At 40.5% G+C, this 23,082-nt stretch overlaps 1 protein-coding gene across 1 annotated transcript; it reads left to right on the plus strand.

Moving 5' to 3' along the window:
* The first annotated feature begins 2,167 nt into the window (after window positions 1-2,167).
* Window positions 2,168-19,046, plus strand: LOC105910737 (elastase-1-like). Its single transcript, XM_031574852.1, has 9 exons — window positions 2,168-2,177; window positions 2,519-2,581; window positions 2,848-2,948; window positions 3,050-3,153; window positions 12,982-13,107; window positions 13,347-13,483; window positions 13,804-13,946; window positions 14,040-14,219; window positions 19,011-19,046. Exons 1-9 carry the CDS (start codon window positions 2,168-2,170, stop codon window positions 19,044-19,046), a joined length of 900 nt encoding a protein of 299 aa, XP_031430712.1.
* Window positions 19,047-23,082: the final 4,036 nt, after the last annotated feature.

Here is a 23,082-nt window from a genome sequence, read left to right on the forward strand (position 1 = left end):
CCTTTACTCCTATCAAAATGAAACGTTACACAATAAAAGTACCCATGAAAAGTAAAAAAAATTGTATTACAAGTTTCTTTGAAACAGAATTTTTATATGCAAATGAACTATACACTAATCGAATATGCCCAAAATACATCCAAATAGGCTTATTTTTTTCCTTTACTCCTACCACAATAAAACTTTACATATTACAAGTATACATGAAAAGTAACTTTTTTTGTATTACAAGTTTCTTTTGAAATTAATTTGAATATGCACATGAGCTCCACACTTATTGAATATAGAAAATAGAGTAAGTTGACATTGAAAAGTATTGTTATTGGAAAATCACTTGCCGTGTAAAAAAGAAAAATGATTGTTATTGAAAAAACACTCTGAATAAGGCTGACACAAAGAAACAAAGAAAAAGATTATCATTGAAAAAGCTGAATTATTATTCACAGCAGAATAAACAAAAATACATCAATCCATCAAATACAAATCAATCCATCATCTTTCCAGTTCTAAAAGTGAATGTCAATACAAGCATTTCAATGCCAATGTTCTATTTTTCAGGTTGGTTAAAAAAAAAAAAAAAAAATCTTTTTCAATGCCAAACTTAAAGCATTCTAGTTCTGTACAACACTTTTTTCATTTTTATTTCATGTTAATGTGTAATTCTTATAGCATATGTTCATATCTCTGCTGTGATGGGCTGCACATCCTCCACTAATATAGGCTATTTATCCATCTTGCCATATCCTCAGAACTCATTTATTAGATGGTTTATCCAAAACATGAATTGTGAATTAGAAAAAACTACACAATGCAGCAAGGACTAGCCCTGGACTTATGGAAGACAGTTTAAACGGGGTGTGGCAGACCAGGACATGACTGCAAAGACTAGGAAGGTACCAAGGATAATTTGGCAAAGTCAGGGTATGTAATCTGTGAAGGTCAGTGATATGGAGAAAGGGATTTATCTGATTTTGTCTTGTTTTGCTTGTAGTGCAAACTTTTAATCTCTCATAAGTGTTACTTCAGTTGGATATTTTCTCTGTTGTATATTTGTGACCTAATGTGCTTGTATGCTCATATAGTATAACATTCCAGGTACTGTAACAGAAGACATGCAAGTGTCTGTGGCGTATTTACAAAGAGGATAATCATGTACACAATGTCTCAAGATTGTGTTCCACCTCATGTCCACTGAACTGAGGTAGACAAACAAGAATATCATTCAAGCATACAAACATGTACTTGCACACGTACACACACATTTCCAACTTTTGCTTCTCACACTAGGCAATCGATCGATTGATTGATATTTCAGCATATTACTAACAATACAATGTGTGTGTGTGTGTGAGAGAGAGAGAGAGAGAGAGAGAGAGAGAGAGAGAGAGAGAGAGAGAGAGAGAGAGAGAGAGAGAGGGATCATGGATAATTGAGGACTTCTTGGACTTGTGTACCTCACAAATTATGTTGCATTGCTCTCATAATCATTTTGGTTTCACATTTCTACCCTGCAATAGCTTAATCTCCAATAAAACGTACCATCTCCCGTGGACTGCTATTAATTGATGCATTGGTGTTAGAGTCGCTTTTTGATGATTCTTTTTTAAGTTGTTTTATGTTCTCACTAAAAAGGTGGATTTATGACATACATAAGGGTCAAATGATCTGGGCTAAAACCTCAAATGGTTTAATTGACTTTAATGAACAAAACCCATCCAGAGAGAGAGAGTGAGAGAGCGAGAGAGAGAGAGAGAGAGAGAGAGAGAGAGAGAGAGAGAGATGGGTGGAATCTGAATTTCATGCAGTAAAGATGATATACCTTGAGGAACTGGATATGGATACACGGATGTCTATATTTGTACTTGTCATTTGATCATGCATCTACCTGTTCATTTTCATAAACATGTTTGTTCAGTTCATCAGTCCAGCCAAAAGCACGTATAAAGTGCTTTACTTTTCTGCTGCATCACCAAAGCTTCCTGAGGCTCAAGGATCATCTCATCAGTGGGTGAGTGGCATCCTACAACCTCTGCCTTTTCCCTCACCTTGCACCTCTCGTCTCTCTCTCATCTCATGATGTGTGTCTGGATGTGTTTCAGATGAATTATAACTAGCTATGGCAATTCTGCTTGTCCTATCGTTTGTCTACTCCCTGTTTGTGCTGAGCATGGCAACAGGTCAGTGAGAAAATTGAAAGCCTTTATTGTCATTTTATTTGCATACAACGGAATTTGGAGGAAAGTTTTGGGGTGAGTGTCAACAACTTATCTACGGTGTATTGTAATCAACTCAATTCAGACTACATTCACTCATATATTTTACTCTCCATAAATAACGACATGCAGAAACAAACACATTTATAGTAACTCTTCATCCCTCTTCCTACTAACTATGGCTACTACTACCCTTGGGAACCGTACAAGATTGTTGTTGAACAAACCTGTTAGTGTTACAGAATCAGCCAGACAGAGACTGACCAGTTTTACTCACTTGTCTGTGTGTAATCCCATTCTCCTAGATGCCGTGACCCACACCCCTCCTGATGGAGCGGTTGAATCACTCCCCCCTCCTCTCGCCCTGGGTAAGTTACCTTGACCTTTATGAGGTCCATTAAATTGGAATAATTAAAGCACTAGCAAAACTACATTGAGTCTAGTGGTGAATGCGGTGAAGGTATAGAAAATGTTATGCTTACAATTGCTCATTCCCGTTTTTGAGAGGTGACTGGAGCCCAACTATTTTTCCATGTCATGTGCATTGAGGCTTGTTGACCTAAAACTGTACCGCTCTCTGCTGCAATAACAAAGCAAAAGTTGAACAGGCACCGTTTTGCATTGTTGTGTATAGCGCTGGCTGAGCCTGATTCTGAGCCCATACCCCTGCGGGTCGTGGTTAAGAAGCGGGTTGTGGGTGGTAGCGTGGCCCGACCCCACTACTGGCCTTGGCAGGTAAATGACACACATTCACCATGGATTTGCAGTGTTCCCTCTCTTCAGCCTCCCCGTTGGATAGGTAGATGTAATAACAGTCCACCATCTCTCGTTCCCAGGTCTCTCTCCAGTACAGGTCCAGAGGCAGTAGCTACCACCACACCTGTGGAGGCACTCTAGTCAGCAGGGACTGGGTGATGACTGCAGCTCACTGTGTCAACAGGTACAGCAAAGTTTAAGATTTTCAGACGAGGCAAACGATTTCTGAGTTCTTCATGGTCCTGGGGTCCAATGGGTTAAGTAAGATTAGTGGTTTTCCCTTCAAGGCCAAGTCCTCTTGTGTATGGTCAGTTGAGCTTTGGCTGTGAACTACACTGGTCATCCTGTTCTAGAATGTTCAGAAATGAAAAAATACAATGCACTCCATTTACTTCTATTTATACATATACATAATGAAACTGAATATATTGAGTGAAAGTTTAAAATATTGAATGAAAGTCTAAATATATTGAATTCAATTTGTGAATATTGAATGAAATCTGTCATTAAGACACTGACACTATATTGTAATGCAAGAAGTCTCGTTGTCGCGATTCTCAGGGGCGGAGATCCCATTTTATTGTTGGGGGGGACAATAAACAGTAAAATTTCAGAGAGTAATTCCTGGGAGGGCATATGAAAAAATTGCTGTCTGGCCCTATCTCCCTCTCTCTCTCTCCCTTACACTCCTTTGCAACTTGCCTCACATCATGTTAAAGTGGAAAGCGAACACCGGTCTGTTATGCCATGTAGTGCATTTAAAAATACTACTCTCACACAGTCAGCGTGGGTTTTGCTCTAACTTTACTGAGGCGACTTTCAACATGTAACCTAACTTCACCGGTGCAGAGGTGGAGGTACTGTTGCAGAATGTAGGTGTGTCCATTCTATTCCACCATGGCTATATCCATGCGATTGAGTTTAGTGCTTATTTATTTATTCAATGCCATTTGCAGTGTCCGTGTAGTGCTTTTATTTTTGTTAGGACATCACAATGCCTCGTAGAATCATGACTTTAAATGTGAAACATAATTGTTTATGATACAAATATTCTCGTATTTATCATTGTTATTATTATAATTATTTAAATCCGAGGATGTCTGTAGAATTGATGTGAATGCAATCACCAACGATTTCTCACAAATTCAGCCCTTAAGAACATGGGCGCACTCCAATCTGGCCGATTTACGACTGCTATTTAGCGGTCTTAAATTCTGTTCAAAGTTAAGAACGAATCCCAGATGAGAAAACTTTCATGAATGCCAGAATTGTCCCGGGAACTTCGTAAGTGGAGTAACTGCGTTCGACAATCTGGACCAATGTCTGTCAAGTTTGAGCTTTTGGACAAAGCAGGAGAAATGTAACTTTTCATGTTACAAGCTTGTGGTGTGATAAATTACTTAGTGGCTTTTACGTGTAGAGTTTTTACTGGTGTGGTTGGTTTCCTCACAATCTGACTGTGTACTGTCTGATTGACTGAAACACGGAGCTGCCGCTAGCCCCTCCCGTTGGAAACAGCATGTGAACCAAACCACTTTGAGGAATAGGGGGACTTAAAGAACACATTGTTTTATGTTTATAATTAGCACCGCTATTTTTTCCAAATCATTTTTTTTTGTTTCCAATTATTGTTGGGGGGGACAACTTTATGGTAGGGGGGGACATGCTTCTTCGAGCATTCATATATTCAGTGCTTTATAAACAGTGGGTTTCCGGGACAATTCTGGCATTCATGAAAGTTCTCTCATTACATCTGGGATTTGTTCTTAACTTGGACCAGAATTTAAGAATGCTAAATAGCAGTGGTAAAACATTTGTGAGAAATCGTTGGTAATTGTGTTCACATCAATTCTACAGACATCCTCGGATTTAAATAAGTATAGTAATAAAAATATGAGAATATTGGTATCATTAAAAATTACATTTCACATTTATAGTCATGATTCTACGCGTGTCCTAAAATAAATAAAAGCACTACACGAACACTGCAAATGTAATTCATTTCAAGAGAAACTTGTAATACAAAAAAAGTTACTTTTCATGTATACTTTTACCATGTAAAGTTTTATTGTGGTAGGAGTAAAGAAAAAAATTAAGCCTATTTGGATGTATTGTGGGCATATTCAGAATCAGAATCAGAATTGGATTTATTGCCAAGTAGGTTTACACCTACTTGGAATTTTTTCTGGTGTAAAGGTGCATACAGTAAACATAAAATCATACAAACACAATAAGTACTACACATAACATAAAACATAAAAACACAAATAAGTACTACACATAAGAAAAGTACTACACATAAGAACCAAAAAACACAATATATACGTTACAAATATATAAACAATGAATATAAAAAAGTTATATGAGTGCTTTATAAACAGTGGGTTTCCGGGACAATTCTGGCATTCATGAAAGTTCTCTCATTACATCTGGGATTTGTTCTTAACTTGGACCAGAATTTAAGAATGCTAAATAGCAGTGGTAAAACATTTGTGAGAAATCGTTGGTAATTGTGTTCACATCAATTCTACAGACATCCTCGGATTTAAATAAGTGTAGTAATAAAAATATGAGAATATTGGTATCATTAAAAATTACATTTCACATTTATAGTCATGATTCTACGAGTGTCCTAAAATAAATAAAAGCACTACACGAACACTGCAAATGTAATTCATTTCAAGAGAAACTTGTAATACAAAAAAAGTTACTTTTCATGTATACTTTTACTATGTAAAGTTTTATTGTGGTAGGAGTAAAGAAAAAAATTAAGCCTATTTGGATGTATTGTGGGCATATTCAGAATCAGAATCAGAATTGGATTTATTGCCAAGTAGGTTTACACCTACTTGGATTTTTTTCTGGTGTAAAGGTGCATACAGTAAACATAAAATCATACAAACACAATAAGTACTACTGTTTTGTTACGGTGTCTGGTTGGGAGGTGCAAAGAAAAGATGTTTTGTCACAATGTTTAACATTCTATTGTGTTTCCGTTGTGGTTCGTGCGCTTCAATAAGTGTTTTCATTTCAAGTTGTCATTGTACGAACTAAGCCTTAACTGTCAATTCGCGTGACCCTTATATAACTATAAATAAGACAAACGAACTAATCAGTTCAGCCAATTCAAGCGTATTATCAGTGGCGGTTCTACATGGAATTACGCCCCGGGCGAAACTCCCTCTGAGCGACCTGTTCATTATTAAGATTATACTAGTACTCTGTATGCTGTTATATTCTGTTAGTTGTGGCTAGCGGGACTTCGCTAACACTTTAGCCTAGTGTCAAGATGAATGAACATGTTCATACCCTAATATGATCAAATCAGCTAGCTAACGCTAGCTAGCAAACAATTTTGTTGGTGCTCAACATTAACTGGTTGCCTTAATAGGAATTTAGGTTAAGTTACACTTGACTGAAAACACATTTTTACCTTGTCCACTTGAGCATCCTTCAATAGTTATCTTGAGATAAGTTGAAGCAGTCAGTGATGTCCTTCCACCAATTCACCTTGCCCTTGGTGACCACATAATCGTTCTGTATTACCTATTTGTATTAGCCATTTCACACAATTCAGAAAAACGAAAACGTGCAGGAATTATAGGCCTGTAATTATAATGTTATGAATGTGCGTTATTTGGAAGAAAGAGACCCAGAGGTGAACTGTACCCTGCGCCCCCTCCCCTTCCCCCTTCTCCCTTCTCACTCAGGATCTGTCCACGGCACCTTCTTAGCGAGCAGAGGCGCCTGCAGCTGCAGGGGGCGCCAATTTGCCAATTCCACACACAGTGATATGATAGATAATAGAAAACCGCTTCGTGGCCCAGATGATTTTTTTTTTTAAAGTGCTCTTGCCGCCCCCCACGTCTTATGAAAAAGTGCCGCCCCGGGCGGCTGCCCGCGTCGCCCGTGCCTAAAACCGCCCCTGCGTATTATTTAATGTTCGTGTTATCTACAGCTAACCTGCATACATCTGGACCTTAACAAGGCATCGTTGGTATGTTTTATCCTTTGTTGTGAATTTTGTGAGATACAATATATGTTTATTTAACCTATCGTAACTGTATGCAATGACTATATGTTTATGCTAGAATTGATTTGTCTATGTCTTTTGTAAATTTCAGTTTTACACTTCCTATCTATTATCATTAAACCTGTGGACTACGTACATCTTCAGAGTCGTGATTTGTAGGAAGAGTTTAGCTGGCTGTCAGCGTAGAGCTTACCGAAGACGGCACAGTAAACAACGAGCTTTCAACAGGCAAGATAACGCAAGCTAACAGCTAACCGCCATGTCGTCGCCAAGGGCAACCAGTGGACGCACATCTCAGAAGCTCAGTGCTCAGTGAGATCCAGCACATCATCCATAAGGTCTGCGGCAGTCCAAGCTAGAGCAAGAGCCGAAGCAGCAAAGGCACGTCTGCTCTACTTTGAAGAAGAGGCTAAATTGAAATTGAAGTTGGAATTGCTTAGGCATAAAAGAGAGGCAGCTGCAGCCATTGCTGAAGCGGATGCACTTGAGGCTGCTACTGATGAGAATAGTGAGGGAGACAGGTGTGGGCTAAACATGGACTCTGTCCCATTGGTGGCTTCAGAACGCACAAAGCGATATGTGGCTGAACACATCAAAGCTGAGTCGTATCTGCATCAGAACAACACTACTCCACATCCTCTCCCCTCACAGCAGCCTCTCATCCACACAGAAGAGTATATCCATGGGCCACTAGCCAGGATGTGTGAAGATGCTGATCCGCCTCGCGTCGGGTTCAGCGGTGAGCATGTTGATCCTGCACGCCATTCCAGGCCACATAGTTGCAACAGTCCTTCTCATGCATGTTATGCCATACCACCGAGCTCTGATAATGGCTATTCACATGTAAATGACTTTGTAAGATATTTAGCCCGCCGTGAACTTGTGGCTACAGGCCTACTTCATTTTAACGACAAGCCACAAAACTACAGAGCATGGAAACGCTCCTTTCTGAATGCCATCAGTGGCCTTAATCTGACACCGAGTGAGGAGATGGATCTTCTGTTTAAGTGGCTGGGCAAGGAGTCAGCAGAACACATTGAACAGATAAGAGCAATCCACATACACCACCCAGAAGCAGGACTGGCCATGACATGGAACAGGCTCGAGCAAACGTACGGCTCAGCAGAGGTAATAGAAAATGCTCTGTTCAAACGCATTGACAGCTTCCCAAAAGTAACAAGCCGAGATGGATCTATGCTGACGAAGCTGGGCGATCTATTAATGGAACTGCAGGCAGCTAAGGGTGAAGGAGACCTGCCCGGCCTCGCTTTCCTTGACACGGCGAGGGGCGTCAACCCAATCGTACAGAAACTCCCATCTCGCCTTCAGGAGAGGTGGGCGACAGCAGGCGCAGCCTACAAGCGTCAGCAACAGGTGAATTATCCTCCCTTTGCCTTCTTTGTGGATTTTGTCTGCCAGCAGGCATGCATTATGAACGATCCCAGCTTCAACTTCATCGCCAGCACAGACACGGCTCCCTGGACAGAGAAAACAGCATGGAAGCCAAACAGACAGCGAGAGGTCTCCGTTCACAAGACAGAGGTATCCCCCAGAGCCACATCTGACATGGGTGAGCCACCTACAAACAACGGTGATAAACTGTGTCTACTGCACAACCTGCCACACCCTCTGCGTAAGTGTCGGGCATTTAGAGAGAAGCCCATTGAAGAGCGCAAAACACTGCTCAAAGATAACAATGTGTGCTTTAAATGCTGCTCTTCATCGTCCCACATAGCAAAGTACTGCAAGATCAACGTACAGTGTTCTGAATGTAAGAGCGACAGACACAACACAGCACTTCACCCTGGACCTGCACCCTGGAAACAAGAGGTCGGCCATGCTTCTGAGCACGGCGGGGAGCAGGAGGGAGCTTCACCACAGTCTCATGTCAACAACAAATGCACTAAAGTCTGCGGTGGCGAGCTCACAGACCGCTCGTGCTCGAAGATATGCCTCGTCAAAGTGTATCCGACTGGCCATAGAGAAAAAGCAGTGAAATTGTATGTGATCCTGGACGAACAGAGCAACAGGTCACTGGCTCGTTCACAGTTCTTCGACGTGTTCAACGACCAAAGTCCAAGCGCTCCATACACACTGAGAACATGTGCTGGAGTGAAGCAATCAGCAGGCAGAAGAGCCAATGCTTATGAAGTAGAATCCTTTGATGGAACTGTTCGCATACCATTACCAAGTCTCATAGAATGTAATGACATCCCGAACAACAGAGAGGAAATTCCAACCCCCAAAGTGGCTCTCCATCATGCTCATCTAAGGTCATTGGCACACCGCATCCCAGACATCGACCCCCAAGCCCCAATCATGCTTCTCTTAGGACGGGACATTATCAGAGTGCATAAAGTCCGCAAACAGGTGAATGGCTCTCACAACCTGCCCTTTGCACAGAAGTTGGACTTGGGGTGGGTCATTGTTGGAAATGTGTGCCTAGGCAATGACCACAAACCACTGACAATCAGCACGTTTCACACGAACACCACAGAGCTGAAACGCTCTACCTTCTTTACGCCACGCCCCGACGGGTTCCATGAGAACGAGAACTTTAACAGCGTCCAAGCCACTGGTGAGCCCCCAGCGTGTCCTGCGGACCAGCCCACCTGTGAAGCCGACCACCTTGGATGCACGGTGTTCAGGCAGATCAAGGATGACGACCAGGTGGCTCCCTCCATTAAGGTGCTGGTGACTTTCATGGCAGAGGCAGCGGTGATCATCAATGCCAGGCCACTTGTTCCAGTGACAACGGACCCTGATGACCCGCTCGTGCGCACCCCAGCAGCTCTTCTCACGCAGGGGTCGGGCATTCTTCCAGCTCCTGGCGGTGGGTTCGGAGTTGCCAGCCTCTGCAGGTCCCAGTGGCAACGGGTTCAGCACCTGTCAAACACCTTTTGGGACCGCTGGAGGAAGCGGTTCCTCCCAACACTACAGGCGCGCAACAAGTGGCAGTCCAGCCAGCCAAACATTCAGCCAGGAAGTGTTGTTCTCCTTAAGATCAGCCAAGCACGCAGGAATGTATGGCCTCTTGGACTGATAACACAGGCCATCCCTGGCAAGGACAGTAAAGTGTGCCAGGTAGAGGTGAAGATCGTTAAACCAGATGGGACTAGCCTCTTTGTTGGGCCGGGCACTGAAGTAGTGCTCCCTCTGCCTCCAGAGGCAGGGTAAACGGACTGTGCATGGATTTTGGGGTGACGTGTATCCACGTCAGGCGGGGAGTGTTTTGTTACGGTGTGTCTGGTTGGGAGGTGCAAAGAAAAGATGTTTTGTCACAATGTTTAACATTCTATTGTGTTTCCGTTGTGGTTCGTGCGCTTCAATAAGTGTTTTCATTTCAAGTTGTCATTGTACGAACTAAGCCTTAACTGTCAATTCGCGTGACCCTTATATAACTATAAATAAGACAAACGAACTAATCAGTTCAGCCAATTCAAGCGTATTATTTAATGTTCGTGTTATCTACAGCTAACCTGCATACATCTGGACCTTAACAAGGCATCGTTGGTATGTTTTATCCTTTGTTGTGAATTTTGTGAGATACAATATATGTTTATTTAACATATCGTAACTGTATGCAATGACTATATGTTTATGCTAGAATTGATTTGTCTATGTCTTTTGTAAATTTCAGTTTTACACTTCCTATCTATTATCATTAAACCTGTGGACTACGTACATCTTCAGAGTCGTGATTTGTAGGAAGAGTTTAGCTGGCTGTCAGCGTAGAGCTTACCGAAGACGGCACAGTTACAAATATATAAACAATGAATATAAAAAAGTTATATGAGTGCTTTATAAACAGTGGGTTTCCGGGACAATTCTGGCATTCATGAAAGTTTTCTCATTACATCTGGGATTTGTTCTTAACTTGGACCAGAATTTAAGAATGCTAAATAGCAGTGGTAAAACATTTGTGAGAAATCGTTGGTAATTGTGTTCTACAGACATCCTCGGATTTAAATAAGTATAGTAATAAAAATATGAGAATATTGGTATCATTAAAAATTACATTTCACATTTATAGTCATGATTCTACGAGTGTCCTAAAATAAATAAAAGCACTACACGAACACTGCAAATGTAATTCATTTCAAGAGAAACTTGTAATACAAAAAAAGTTACTTTTCATGTATACTTTTACTATGTAAAGTTTTATTGTGGTAGGAGTAAAGAAAACAATTAAGCCTATTTGGATGTATTGTGGGCATATTCAGAATCAGAATCAGAATTGGATTTATTGCCAAGTAGGTTTACACCTACTTGGAATTTTTTCTGGTGTAAAGGTGCATACAGTAAACATAAAATCATACAAACACAATAAGTACTATACATAACATAAAACATAAAAACACAAATAAGTACTACACATAAGAAAAGTTCTACACATAAGAACCAAAAAACACAATGTATACATTACAAATATATAAACAATGAATATAAAAAAGTAAAGTGGAAAGTAGAATGCAAAATACAAAACAGGAGTGCAATATGAATGAGCAATGTGCAATGTGCAATGTAATGTGTGTTAATGTAACACAGACTTGGGGTGTGGGGGTGGGATAAGAGTCCAGGTCAGGTGGGGGTCCCGGGCCTTGTTAATAAGGCCAACTGCAGTCGGGAAGAAGCTGGTTTTGTGGCGTGAGGTTTTGGTCCAGATGGACCGCATCCTCCTGCCGGAGGGAAGAACCTCAAAGATTCCTCAAAATTCGATTAGTGTATCTCATTTGCATATTAAAATAAATTTTCAAAGAAACCTGTAATACAAAAAATGTTATGGGTACTTTCATTGTGTAAAGTTTTATTTTGATAGGAGTAAAGGAAAAAATTACATTTTTGAGGTGTATTTTTGCCATGCATTATTAGCACACATCTCAGATTGATAAGAATTAAACATATTTCCTCAAGTAGGATTTCTTAGGACTTTTAGTATGTTGTTCTGGACACCTCATATAAATGATCTATGCTGAAAAAAAATATTTTACAATTCATTCTATTTTTGCCTCCAAAAAGGGTTACTTTGCCTAGCCTAAAAAGTAACTGTGAAAAGTGCAGGCGGTGGCTTCGATCAAGTCACATTCTGTCAAGATGGCTAGCGTTCAGTGCAACAACTCGATTCTCTCTTTGAACGAAACTCCTTTTAGTCGACGTACTAATCAAGATAAATTGGCAACAAAACAATTAGGACCTCCTAGACCAAATGTATCCATTCAACAGATTTCGACACCCCAGGATTTTCAAAGCATAGGTACGAAAGAAAATCGTGGCTAGCAAGCTGTGAAGCGGCTAACGCGGTGTGTATTTACTATATGCCACTGTCACTTTTCAGTGTGAATGTTAACTCCATGCATGCTACTTGCACTAACACTAAGTTATTTTCTATGTGAAAGCTTATTTTGCTTTTGTAAGCCAATACTTTCAAGATCAGTCAATAATAACTTAATAATAATATGGTTGGTTTTGACACATCATTTTTGCTTATGAAGGCAACTGTATGCAACTTTCTTCTACAGCCATTCACCTGTAATTTATGTAGCTAGAGGGGAAATCTTTCTGTTGTATGCTGCCATCTAGTGGACAAAAAGGTATTATCGTATGAGTTAATCAGCTAACAACAAATTGATACAATTGTCTTGCTTAATGTACCTACTGAATGGGTCGCCTTAATCATTATCAGAAAAATTGCCCCCCCCCCCTGAGAATTGTTTCAGGAGCCGCCACTGTTATGGGGTTAGGCTAATTTTGCATCCAGAGAAAATATGTTTTAATGAGCCAACACCCAAACACAACACAACAAGGACATCATAAGTGGCTCCAAAAATGAATTTAATGTGGTTAGCGTCCATTGGCCAAAGTTCTCTGGACAGAAACACTTGCACATAAGTACATCAAATATACCACAAAAAAAACCTCTAGAATATGTCCATGGTGTTAAGTATGGTGTTAAGGCCCGTTGATTGTGTGGTTCAGCAGATGCAGGACCTGGCGTGTTGTCCTTGGAGAGTATGATCTCAACTGTAACAGCAGAAAGGAGCAGATCCTGGGTGTTACCCGTGTCTACATACACCCAAAATGGAACTCCAAAAAATTGGCTAACGGGTCAGTGGTGCTGGTCTTACATTTTGGCTTCCACGTATTTAACATTTTCTGCACCTTAACTTTTTACCGTGTTCTATTGCGAAACATTTATCTTTACTTCTATCATTTATCCCCTGATACCCAGAGCCCAGAGAGCAACCTGTGTGCCTGCACTTTTGTGTTTGTGTGTGAGTACACACGTGTGTATGCATGTGAAAGTGAGTGTGTCTTTGTGCTCTGCAACCCTCCCTTCCCCCCAGATATGACATCGCCCTGCTGCGCCTCTCTTCAAAGGCCCAACTGAACTCCGATGTGAGGCTGGCCACGCTGCCTCCACCAGGACAAGTGCTGGGCCACAAGCACGTCTGCTACATCACTGGCTGGGGACGCACATCAAGTAAGATTTTTTACTGCCAGTTAACCTGACAATGAACCAGAAAAAAGCAATGATGCTGGCAGGGTATAGGCAAGAGGATTTTCTGATACAGTGCTATGTAACTTCTAAGTTATCTCAGAGTGACCATGGTGTACATTTTTAAAACCTGAACAGATTTTTAACAATCAGTGTGTAAAAAAGTAGAGAAGCACACTTGCTGTTCAGTGACATCTTGTGCTACTTTAGATATTCTAGCTTTTTACATTTACCTTTCTCTCTCTCTCTCCCTCACGTTCTCTCTCTCTGCCTCACTTTCTCTCTCTCTCGCTTAATTTGGACAGCTAAGGGCAGGCTCTCTACTCTGCTGAAGCAGGCCTATCTGCCCATTGTGGGCCATAGCACATGCTCTTGCCCAAGCTGGTGGGGACGGACTGTCAAGAACACTATGCTGTGCGCTGGAGGTGGCAGCAACTCTGGATGCAACGTAAGGGCTGCCTTTGCTTTAATACAATAATGTATTCAGAAGAAAAAAAAACATTTATGATGGTATTACCTAAATCATGGTCTGTCATTTTAGGGAGACTCTGGTGGTCCCCTTAACTGCTGGGTGAATGGGAAATATGTGGTCCACGGAATAACCAGCTTTGGCTCTCGTCATGGCTGTAACATCCGACAGAGGCCAACTGTCTTCACCCGTGTGTCTGCATTCCTGTGCTGGATGAAGAGAGTAAGAGCTGGCATACAACATGCTAGGGATGTACCCAAATCCATATATATTATTTGGGAAAGCACAAATGCATGGAAACAGATATTTCTTCCACCCAACATTAGTATTCAGAAAAAAAAGTCAGGTCCATGACCGACATATAAGTGCGTTTCTTGAAATCAATTCATGTCATTGTGGATGGACATAAGATAAAAATGGCCATTCTGTTTGCAACACAGGATGTCACTCACTAGTCGTTTAATTTACTACACATTACTGAAAAGTGATCGCTATATTCTGTAGTCCCCCCTACCGAGTCAGTTAACAGCAGGCAGCAAGCTGAGAGCTGACCGTTCTTGCTATCACTCCGAGAAACTCGCATCAAAGAGCATGAGAGCTAGTTAGACAAAAGCCTGTGGCAGCTGGATTTCTTTCAAACCCCTGTAACCTATGCATCAAAATATAGCTTATAACTTGTAGTTTTTAGTTGATTATTTAGCAGAAATGTTGACGTCGACCAATGGCGATGGACGAGTCCTGATTCACTCTGATCCTTTGTATGAGTTGTGAGTATATAATAGTTGTACTCGAGTGTGGATCAGTGTCGGGCTCTGATGTTCAAAATAGATGCGCACAGTGCACAGATTTACATCAAAAGCCAGGATATCTCTAGTTGTCTCAAGGATATCTCTAGTTGTCTCAAGGATATCTCTAGTTTTCTCAAGGATACCTCTAGTTGTCTCAAGGATATCTCTAGTTGTCTCAAGGATATCTCTAGTTGTCTCAGCGCAGCCCAGTGGCCTCTGGCTGGCTATCCCACGGACCTCAGAAGCTATCTACTTAAATAAAAAATCAGTGTAGATACAAAAACTCAGTGTGGATATCTCTAAATCTGGCTATTTAGCTAGGATGACTAAGTTACAGTACAGATATCTTATACAGTCTGGTGAGAAAAATACGGCACTGACAACATTGTCGTATTGTACAAGCTTAAACTCACAATGAAGTCATACTGTGCGCACTTCTCTTAAAGGGGCCTTACCTATTATCCTGAGCACATCCTAACTCAACACATCTCTCATCACCTGGCTACAGATTCCATCCTGACAAATACTGCAAAGTTAGTAGGCTTACACACGTTGTAGATGTAGCTCTTTTTTTTTTTGTAGCGAGCTGAATATAATGCTGAGTATAAATATTTTGAAATAATGTTACTATAAATAATGTTAATAATTTAAATTTCAAATTTCAAACTTCAAATCTTTAATTTCAAACACCAAAATCACATTTAAATAAATTCTAGACTAGTGAGTGACTCCATAACCTCAAGAGTCAAGTTTGCCATCTCTATCCAATATTTCATTGTTATTTAAACAGACAGCACTGGAATTTAAGATTATTCCCATTCAACTGAAAGATGTTTTCCTACATATCTTTATTGTAAATAGTTTCTATTTCCAATGCAAAAACAGAATCTTTTGAAATAATTATATATACACTGTATATACATATATTACGCATTTTTAAAAATCTGTATCAGATTGTGCCATGTCCCCGAGTTAAAGGGCTGGTGATGATGGGGTTCTGACGGGTCATAAAGCTTAGTTTAATAGAGAGAGATGAAAAGTACATTATGAGGATGTGGAAATATATTTCATAATTCATTGTCTGCCAATATTAAATAAATGGGATACTTTGGAGGCCCAACAATTGCATTGCCAATTAATATTAGGTGCAAAAATAGCCCGATTTAATATGACTTCTGGTATAAACTATGTCCATTTCCAGTCGGAAGTCATTTCCTATCGGAATTTAGACACAGACACAGTTCATTTTGTTGGTAGAACAGATACAGATACAGATAATGACATCTCTGTACACCTCTACAACATGCAAGCAGAGATACACACCAGCCCTTCCAGACACACATATAAACTCTCTCTTTCTCTCTCTTTATTGTTTAAAAACTATCAGTTATGGATTATTACTCTTCCTGCCTGTCCACTAGACTGGTTATTATACTCATAGAGGAAAATATGCTAACTATGTTGAGTATGTGTTTTGATAACTGATCTTTTGACTTCATCAGAGTTCTGCTCCCTCTCTGTTCCTCAGGTCATGGGATAAGTAAGACATCAAGACTGTCTCCACCTGACGACCGGCCTCTCCATTCTTGTTCCTCTTCTTTCATTTTTGTAATGTATAGAAGTGGAAATAAAGACTTCGAATTATGCCTTTCTGCTGAGCCATTGTTTTAATGAGGGCTGATTTAGTGATGTTTTCTTGTCTGTATCTGTTTTAACATGTCATTGTTAAGCAGTGTAAGAAGTTGAACAACTATCCATACTAAGAATATCTATCTCTATCTATCTATCTATCTATCTATCTATCTATCTATCTATCTATCAATCTATCTATCTAACTATCTTTCTATCTATCTATCTATCTGTCTATAATGTTCAGAAGCTTATATGCAACACTATGGATTCCCTGCTGAAATGCTGGCCACACAAAACCAAATGAGAGTTGGCCTACATAAAATGATCCAAATCCAAATAAAGTGTCCATAGATTTAGTTAATTCTTTGTGTAGCCTATACATCTTTCAGTTGTGGTAGTGTATTATAAAAGTGAAAGGGTGTGTAGCCTATGTATTATGCCAACGGTGTGAATAAGACCTTGGTGAAGTTGGCATGAAATCAGACATTCACCTGACGTTACTCACATAGCCATTAAAAGTTAAATAAACTGCTTGCACACTATGTTGTCCTGCCTTGTACTTACAATTTAAGGCACGTTGTTGCACCCTATGGTTTATTCCACCGTTCGTCTTGCACGGAGATGGCGTTTCAAAATAAAAGGGTAATTTGTGTGCTACCATTCAAATATCAGTGAAGAATTACCAAAGTAAAGGACTACTAATGATTCCTCTTCTGAATAATAACTTATGAGGACACATTTTGAGAACTTTCAGTTCAAAGGTTGTACTTAGTTCTAGTAACGAACAAGGCATCGAGACATATTATTTAAACGTAGAGTGCAATAACTTACTAGTATCTGTGAAATGACCATGAATGTATGATTGTGAAATATCTCCCAAAATTTTGAAAACAGGATATATATCTAAACTTCAAGGGTCAGGCCTGGTCAGTGACTAACTAAAGGAGGTAGACATTTTATCTTTAATATCAATAATACCCTAGTGTTGATAAGAAAACATTATAATACCGTTTCAATGCCAAATGTCAGGCCTAGTCCGTGTAACCAACCAAAGCTTATATACCCTTAATAGTATTAATAAAATAAACATTAAAATACAGTGAAAAAATTGTGAAATCAGAAAACATGTGAAAGCGCTCATTAAGGTCAACTTTGAAGCTAAGGCTGCGTCGTTGTAACAAACCAATAGACTTCGATATGTCCTTTCAGTTAATATGTCAGTAACACCCTAGTTGTAATGAAATAAACACTTAAATACAGTTGTAAAATACAAAATATGATATGTTTATTTGAAATGGCACTGCAATCTGTATCAATTAAGTTTGATGACTGTCAAGAATTAATTGATTTTACAATCTATTCATTGATTAATAGAATGTAAAATCCACATTTAAAAAACTGAACGTACATGAACATACAGAGCACACAGAAAATCAATAAACAAAAGTAGGAAAGAAGTTATAGAAGTAACATAGATGCCCCTCATTTCTAGATGCCATTTCCTTTAGAGTAATTCCATCCATTTCAGATGAAAACCAGCTTCACAGCTGTCACACTGTATCTGTGAAAGGCACCTGCTCATCATCTGTATTTACCACATGAGAAATGTTTCCTTGAGTTTGCTCTTTGCCCCATCAACATGTAATGTGCTCTTTGTATTCAGTGCATGTGAGTACATTCCAAGCAACTGGTGCAGTAAAAAATACCATCCACTAGGTGTAACAAGTCACTTACCCTTTGTCTTCTTTGCATAGGACTGCAACAAAACAAACAAACACATCTATGGGCTATCAACATCAGTGACACATTTTAAACTATCAACTATTAAAGAGAATTATTTCAGTCCATGTCCCTATTCTGACCTCCATGTCATAAATTCCACAACATGCGCTGTCCTTCTGATTGGTGAGGGGAATAACATGCACTGTCCTTCTGGATGGTGTGGGGAATAACATGCGCTGTCCTTCTGATTGGTGTGGGAATAACCGCTGATGGTACATTCTGGCCTCTAGAGGCCGCCAAAAAGACTTGTTTGTTTGTGCATGTGATTCTTTGTTTACTTCCTTTCTCTTTTCTCCCATCATTTTCATTTTTGTTGAGAAATAAAGACAACATTTTTTGCGCACATCCTTCAAGATCCTCACTGAACTAGTAATCCAGCGGGCCGGGTTTGAATCTCGACTCTGGCCCTGCCGCATTATTTTTACATTTCTCACGATAGGCATTTTACAACATAAAGGTCAAGGTCTTCTGGGAGGCAACTTTCACTCATTTCACTATTGGCAGTTTGTTGAAATGTTTTACCCGTAACCTCTTGGCAGCAACCACACATTGCCTCCTGTCCTGTACACCATAAGGGTCAAGTATGTAGATGTGTGACGGGGCACCTGCGTGACCCGCCACTGCAGCCTGTAGGCTGCTGCCTTTACTGGACTGGGTGCTGGTGTTTTTGTGTGTGTGTTGCATGTTTGATGTTCGGGTCTTAGTTCAGTTAAAATCAGCACACATTCAATGTCTTGTCATAAATGTTCCGTTTATTGAAGTTACCAAAACATATCGAAATATCACTTTGCATTGTACGTCTTACTGTTGTTAGTGTCTCGTCCTGCGTCTGTTTGTTTAGGTGCGTGAAAATGGCGCAACCAAGCGCGAGTTTTAAAACGTAATACTTTCCGGGTAACTCGAGTTAGTGTTAAGAATGTATTTTGTGCTGCCTTATTATGTGTCGGCTATGCCGTCACCGAGCCAAGTTGCTACCATGGTGTAGTGTTTCTCCCAGCTGTGTGGGACATTATTTGTTTACGTATGGCTGCTGTGAGCCACAGGTGTTGGTGCCTGGGCCGATGACACACCTGCCGTTTAATCAGGGGCGGTTTTAGGCACGGGCGACGCGGGCAGCCGCCCGGGGCGGCACTTTTTCATAAGACGTGGGGGGCGGCAAGAGCACTTTAAAAAAAAAAATCATCTGGGCCACGAAGCGGTTTTCTATTATCTACTATCATATCACTGTGTGTGGAATTGGCAAATTGGCGCCCCCTGCAGCTGCAGGCGCCTCTGCTCGCTAAGAAGGTGCCGTGGACAGATCCTGAGTGAGAAGGGAGAAGGGGGAAGGGGAGGCGGCGCGGGGTACAGTTCACCTCTGGGTCTCTTTCTTCCAAATAACGCACATTCATAACATTATAATTACAGGCCTATAATTCCTGCACGTTTTCGTTTTTCTGAATTGTGTGAAATGGCTAATACAAATAGGTAATACAGAACGATTATGTGGTCACCAAGGGCAAGGTGAATTGGTGGAAGGACATCACTGACTGCTTCAACTTATCTCAAGATAACTATTGAAGGATGCTCAGAGGGAGTTTCGCCCGGGGCGTAATTCCATGTAGAACCGCCACTGCGTTTAATAATTGGCTTGAGCCAATTGGAGGTCGTGTCTAGGCTACTTAAACTCGCCTTTTCTTTTGTTCGGGAGAGTGTCCTGTTAATAAGGCGTAAGCCTAACCGTGACGGCTATCTCGACCTTTCACAAGATGGTTTTCTGAACAGCATGTAGATACTGTAAGAAGTAGGTTTATGTAGACAAAGTTTAGGTTACACATAACTGTTTATTAGTAATTCATTAACAAGGACTGGTAAGTGACACGCTGGGATAAAGAAACTTAGTTCTTGCAGTTTATGAAAGGTGATTAAGTTGAAGCATGAAATGCCAGTTACCACCAAAATCCAGCGGGAGCCTGCATTCCACACACGAATAGCTTCGTAGCTGCTGAAGTCAACCGATGTCAAAAAGGTGTCACATACAAACCGTTAAATCAGTTAACATTTCTCATCTCAACAGTATGAAATGACTCTGCATTTTTCAAGTTCAAGTGTATTTATTGCCATTTCATGTGGTCATGCCTTCTGTTATACCTTGAAATGGCCAAGTCGCACAACAGAATTTCTGTCTCCGCTCATGATCACTCCAGTGCTATATGTATTCAGCACGCAGAGTTCAGAACTCAGACGCACCCCATTGCACTTATGTGCTTATGAATGTGCAAGTAGTGTTCAATTGTCTTGGAAATGACTACAGTTAGTGAACTACAATTGCATTTCACACAATTCACAGTAATTATATTTATCAAACTGCCTCTAGCAACCTCTCCCTCAAGCAATCCATTGATGTGGTTGTAGTGTCTCACAAAAAAGGTAGTCGAGTCTTTGTCTGATGTCACCATAAACACCACAGACTCATTCGATTTAGCCTGAAAGAACTCTTGCACCTGGACAACATCATTCGGCTCAGAGGCATTAAGGATTTCTGTGGTTTCTCAAAGGTTGGATTTTGGATTTACAAAAGGTTATTAATATGATAAAACAATCAAACCTACAGTAGGTAAGGAAAGATTTTGCAAAAATACAATACACTACACAATAAAATGCCCTGCATGACCAGTATTCCACATTCAACAGTCAGGCCACATTACCACAAAGACTCTGCACCTTCATCATGGCCACATTCTGTTTTTCCAGCACTTGATGTTCAACCTTTGCCACTGGATGTTTGGTTGATGGCTAAAAGTAAAGGAGCACACATTACATCGGAGTGTTTTCTACTGCGTAGCACACCAATATGACCAGTATTGTATCTGATATGGAAAACTGACATTTCGTGCTACATGTTGCAAGGACAGTACACACGATTACCTTGTGCTTTGTCGGCTCAGAGGCATTGAGGATTTCTGTGGTTTCTCAACGGTTGTATTTTGGATATACAAAAGGTTATAAACATTATAAAACAATCAAACCTACAGTAGGTAAGGAAAGATTTTGCAAATGTTAATAAAACTTCTGGTACTCACAGCATTGCTGTCAGAGACTTGGTGCCTTGGTGGGCAGAATCTTCTTGTGGACTGGAATAGTAACTGGAGTGCTGAAATATATTCTGATTTAGGGGTGTTGCACAGTTACATCACTCCTCATTTGAGGTGTCCAGTGATGTTTAAGTAGATTGGTTTGGTTTCACACAAGGAATGCCTCATGATGTGCTCCGTGTAAGGACCCTTTAGGTTGCCAAAGTTTTCTCCTGTGCTGAAGAATGCTCTTCTTAACAATGCCCAACCAGGCCTCGATGTGGCAGTTTGAATCTCTTGACTCTGCACTGGAATGTGCTGTATCTACTGTGTACCTTGATAGGTCTCCAAGTAGAATTCCACTCCAAAGAGGGAAAATGCCCAGGTGAAAAAGAGTACTGATGACCTTAGGGCAAAAAGAAAGATTTAAACGTGCAGGACATTTTTCAGAGCTTGCAGCTTGAACTGCTCTAAATGCTGCTATAAATGGAGACTGCCTCTGCTGCTATCTGCCATGATTCCCTTTCCCTCTGCCATGATGTCTTCTTGATCAAGGCTACCTTGCTTTACATACTTTTTTGTTATACGCCTGGTCAGCTCTTGTAGGCTCTCCTCCACAGGAGCTGTACAAATGTGACACATGCAAAAAGAAGAGCCTGTTCTTTTGCAGCTAACAACTTTCCTGATCCACTGATATTTAAACGCTAATTTTTAAAACGTCTTATAAAACACATGTGTCCAAAACTTCCACAAGTTATGTTTCTTTTTAACTGCCACTGTATGCCACCATTCCCTTTTTGAACATTGTGTTACTGTAGTTGACTGGTCTCCTGTCACTGAAGGTGGCGTAAGCACATCCCCACCGCATATCGCCCTACTAACAGATGGTGTCACCCTTGACACTATTGCATCACTGAAAAAGAGAATAAGAAAACAGAAAAGACTCATGCACCCCATGGTACACTGACCAGACCCGTGCACTTAAACAAAGGACTTGGAAACTAGAAATAAAATAGTACTAACTTGAGGTATTTCACCTGGCATGGAATATATAAAAGAGCACTTTCTGATGTGACACCATTGCTACCATCATCATGCAACATCATCTCCCTTCTAGTGCAAAACACATCCTGTACGGACCACACGAATGGGGATTGTATTGGTGTGGGCCACTGGTTTGTCCTTTTGATTATGGATAATGTATAAACATCCCTGCATACGGAAAATGTAAACACAGCCCATGCGTGAAAATAAGGAGCTGCTCTTCTGCAGGTAACAACTTTTGTGACCTACTGGTATTTAAACGCTAAGGGACGGCATGGTTTGACCCCTTTTTGCACGTCTTATAAAACACATCTGTCCAAGACTTCCACAAGAAACATTTCTTTTTAACTGCCACTGTATGCCCCCATTCCTCTTTTCAAAGATTTTGTTACTTTAGTTGACAGGTCACTGTCATTTTTATGATGAGTAATGAGTTCATTATGGGAATGTTCACAAGTGAAGTTTGTATTGACAGAAGGATCACAATTGTACCTGCTAACTCCAGGTCTTTCTGAAGCTCTCCACAAGTGGTCCTTGGCTCTTAGAAAACTCTTCCGATAATTCTTTTCACTCCTCTGTCAGAAATCTTGCAAGTGTAACAGGTTAGAAAAGCAGTTGAATAATTGCACAAGATATTCTGTTACATGTATTTCAGTTTATTTTTGATCTTTTATTTTGAAATCACAAGCACACTGGTATTGGGGGTCTCTGGTAGCCTCCCCTGTCACCCCCTGTTTTGTTCCTCCTCCCCCCAACCCTTCCTCTTTCCTGTTTCGATATATGCTGGGAATGAGGTAGGTGGTTGAGTGTGAGTGT

This window comes from Clupea harengus, chromosome 10 (genome assembly GCF_900700415.2).
Source record: "Clupea harengus chromosome 10, Ch_v2.0.2, whole genome shotgun sequence".
In the NCBI taxonomy this organism is placed as follows: Eukaryota; Metazoa; Chordata; class Actinopteri; order Clupeiformes; family Clupeidae; genus Clupea; species Clupea harengus.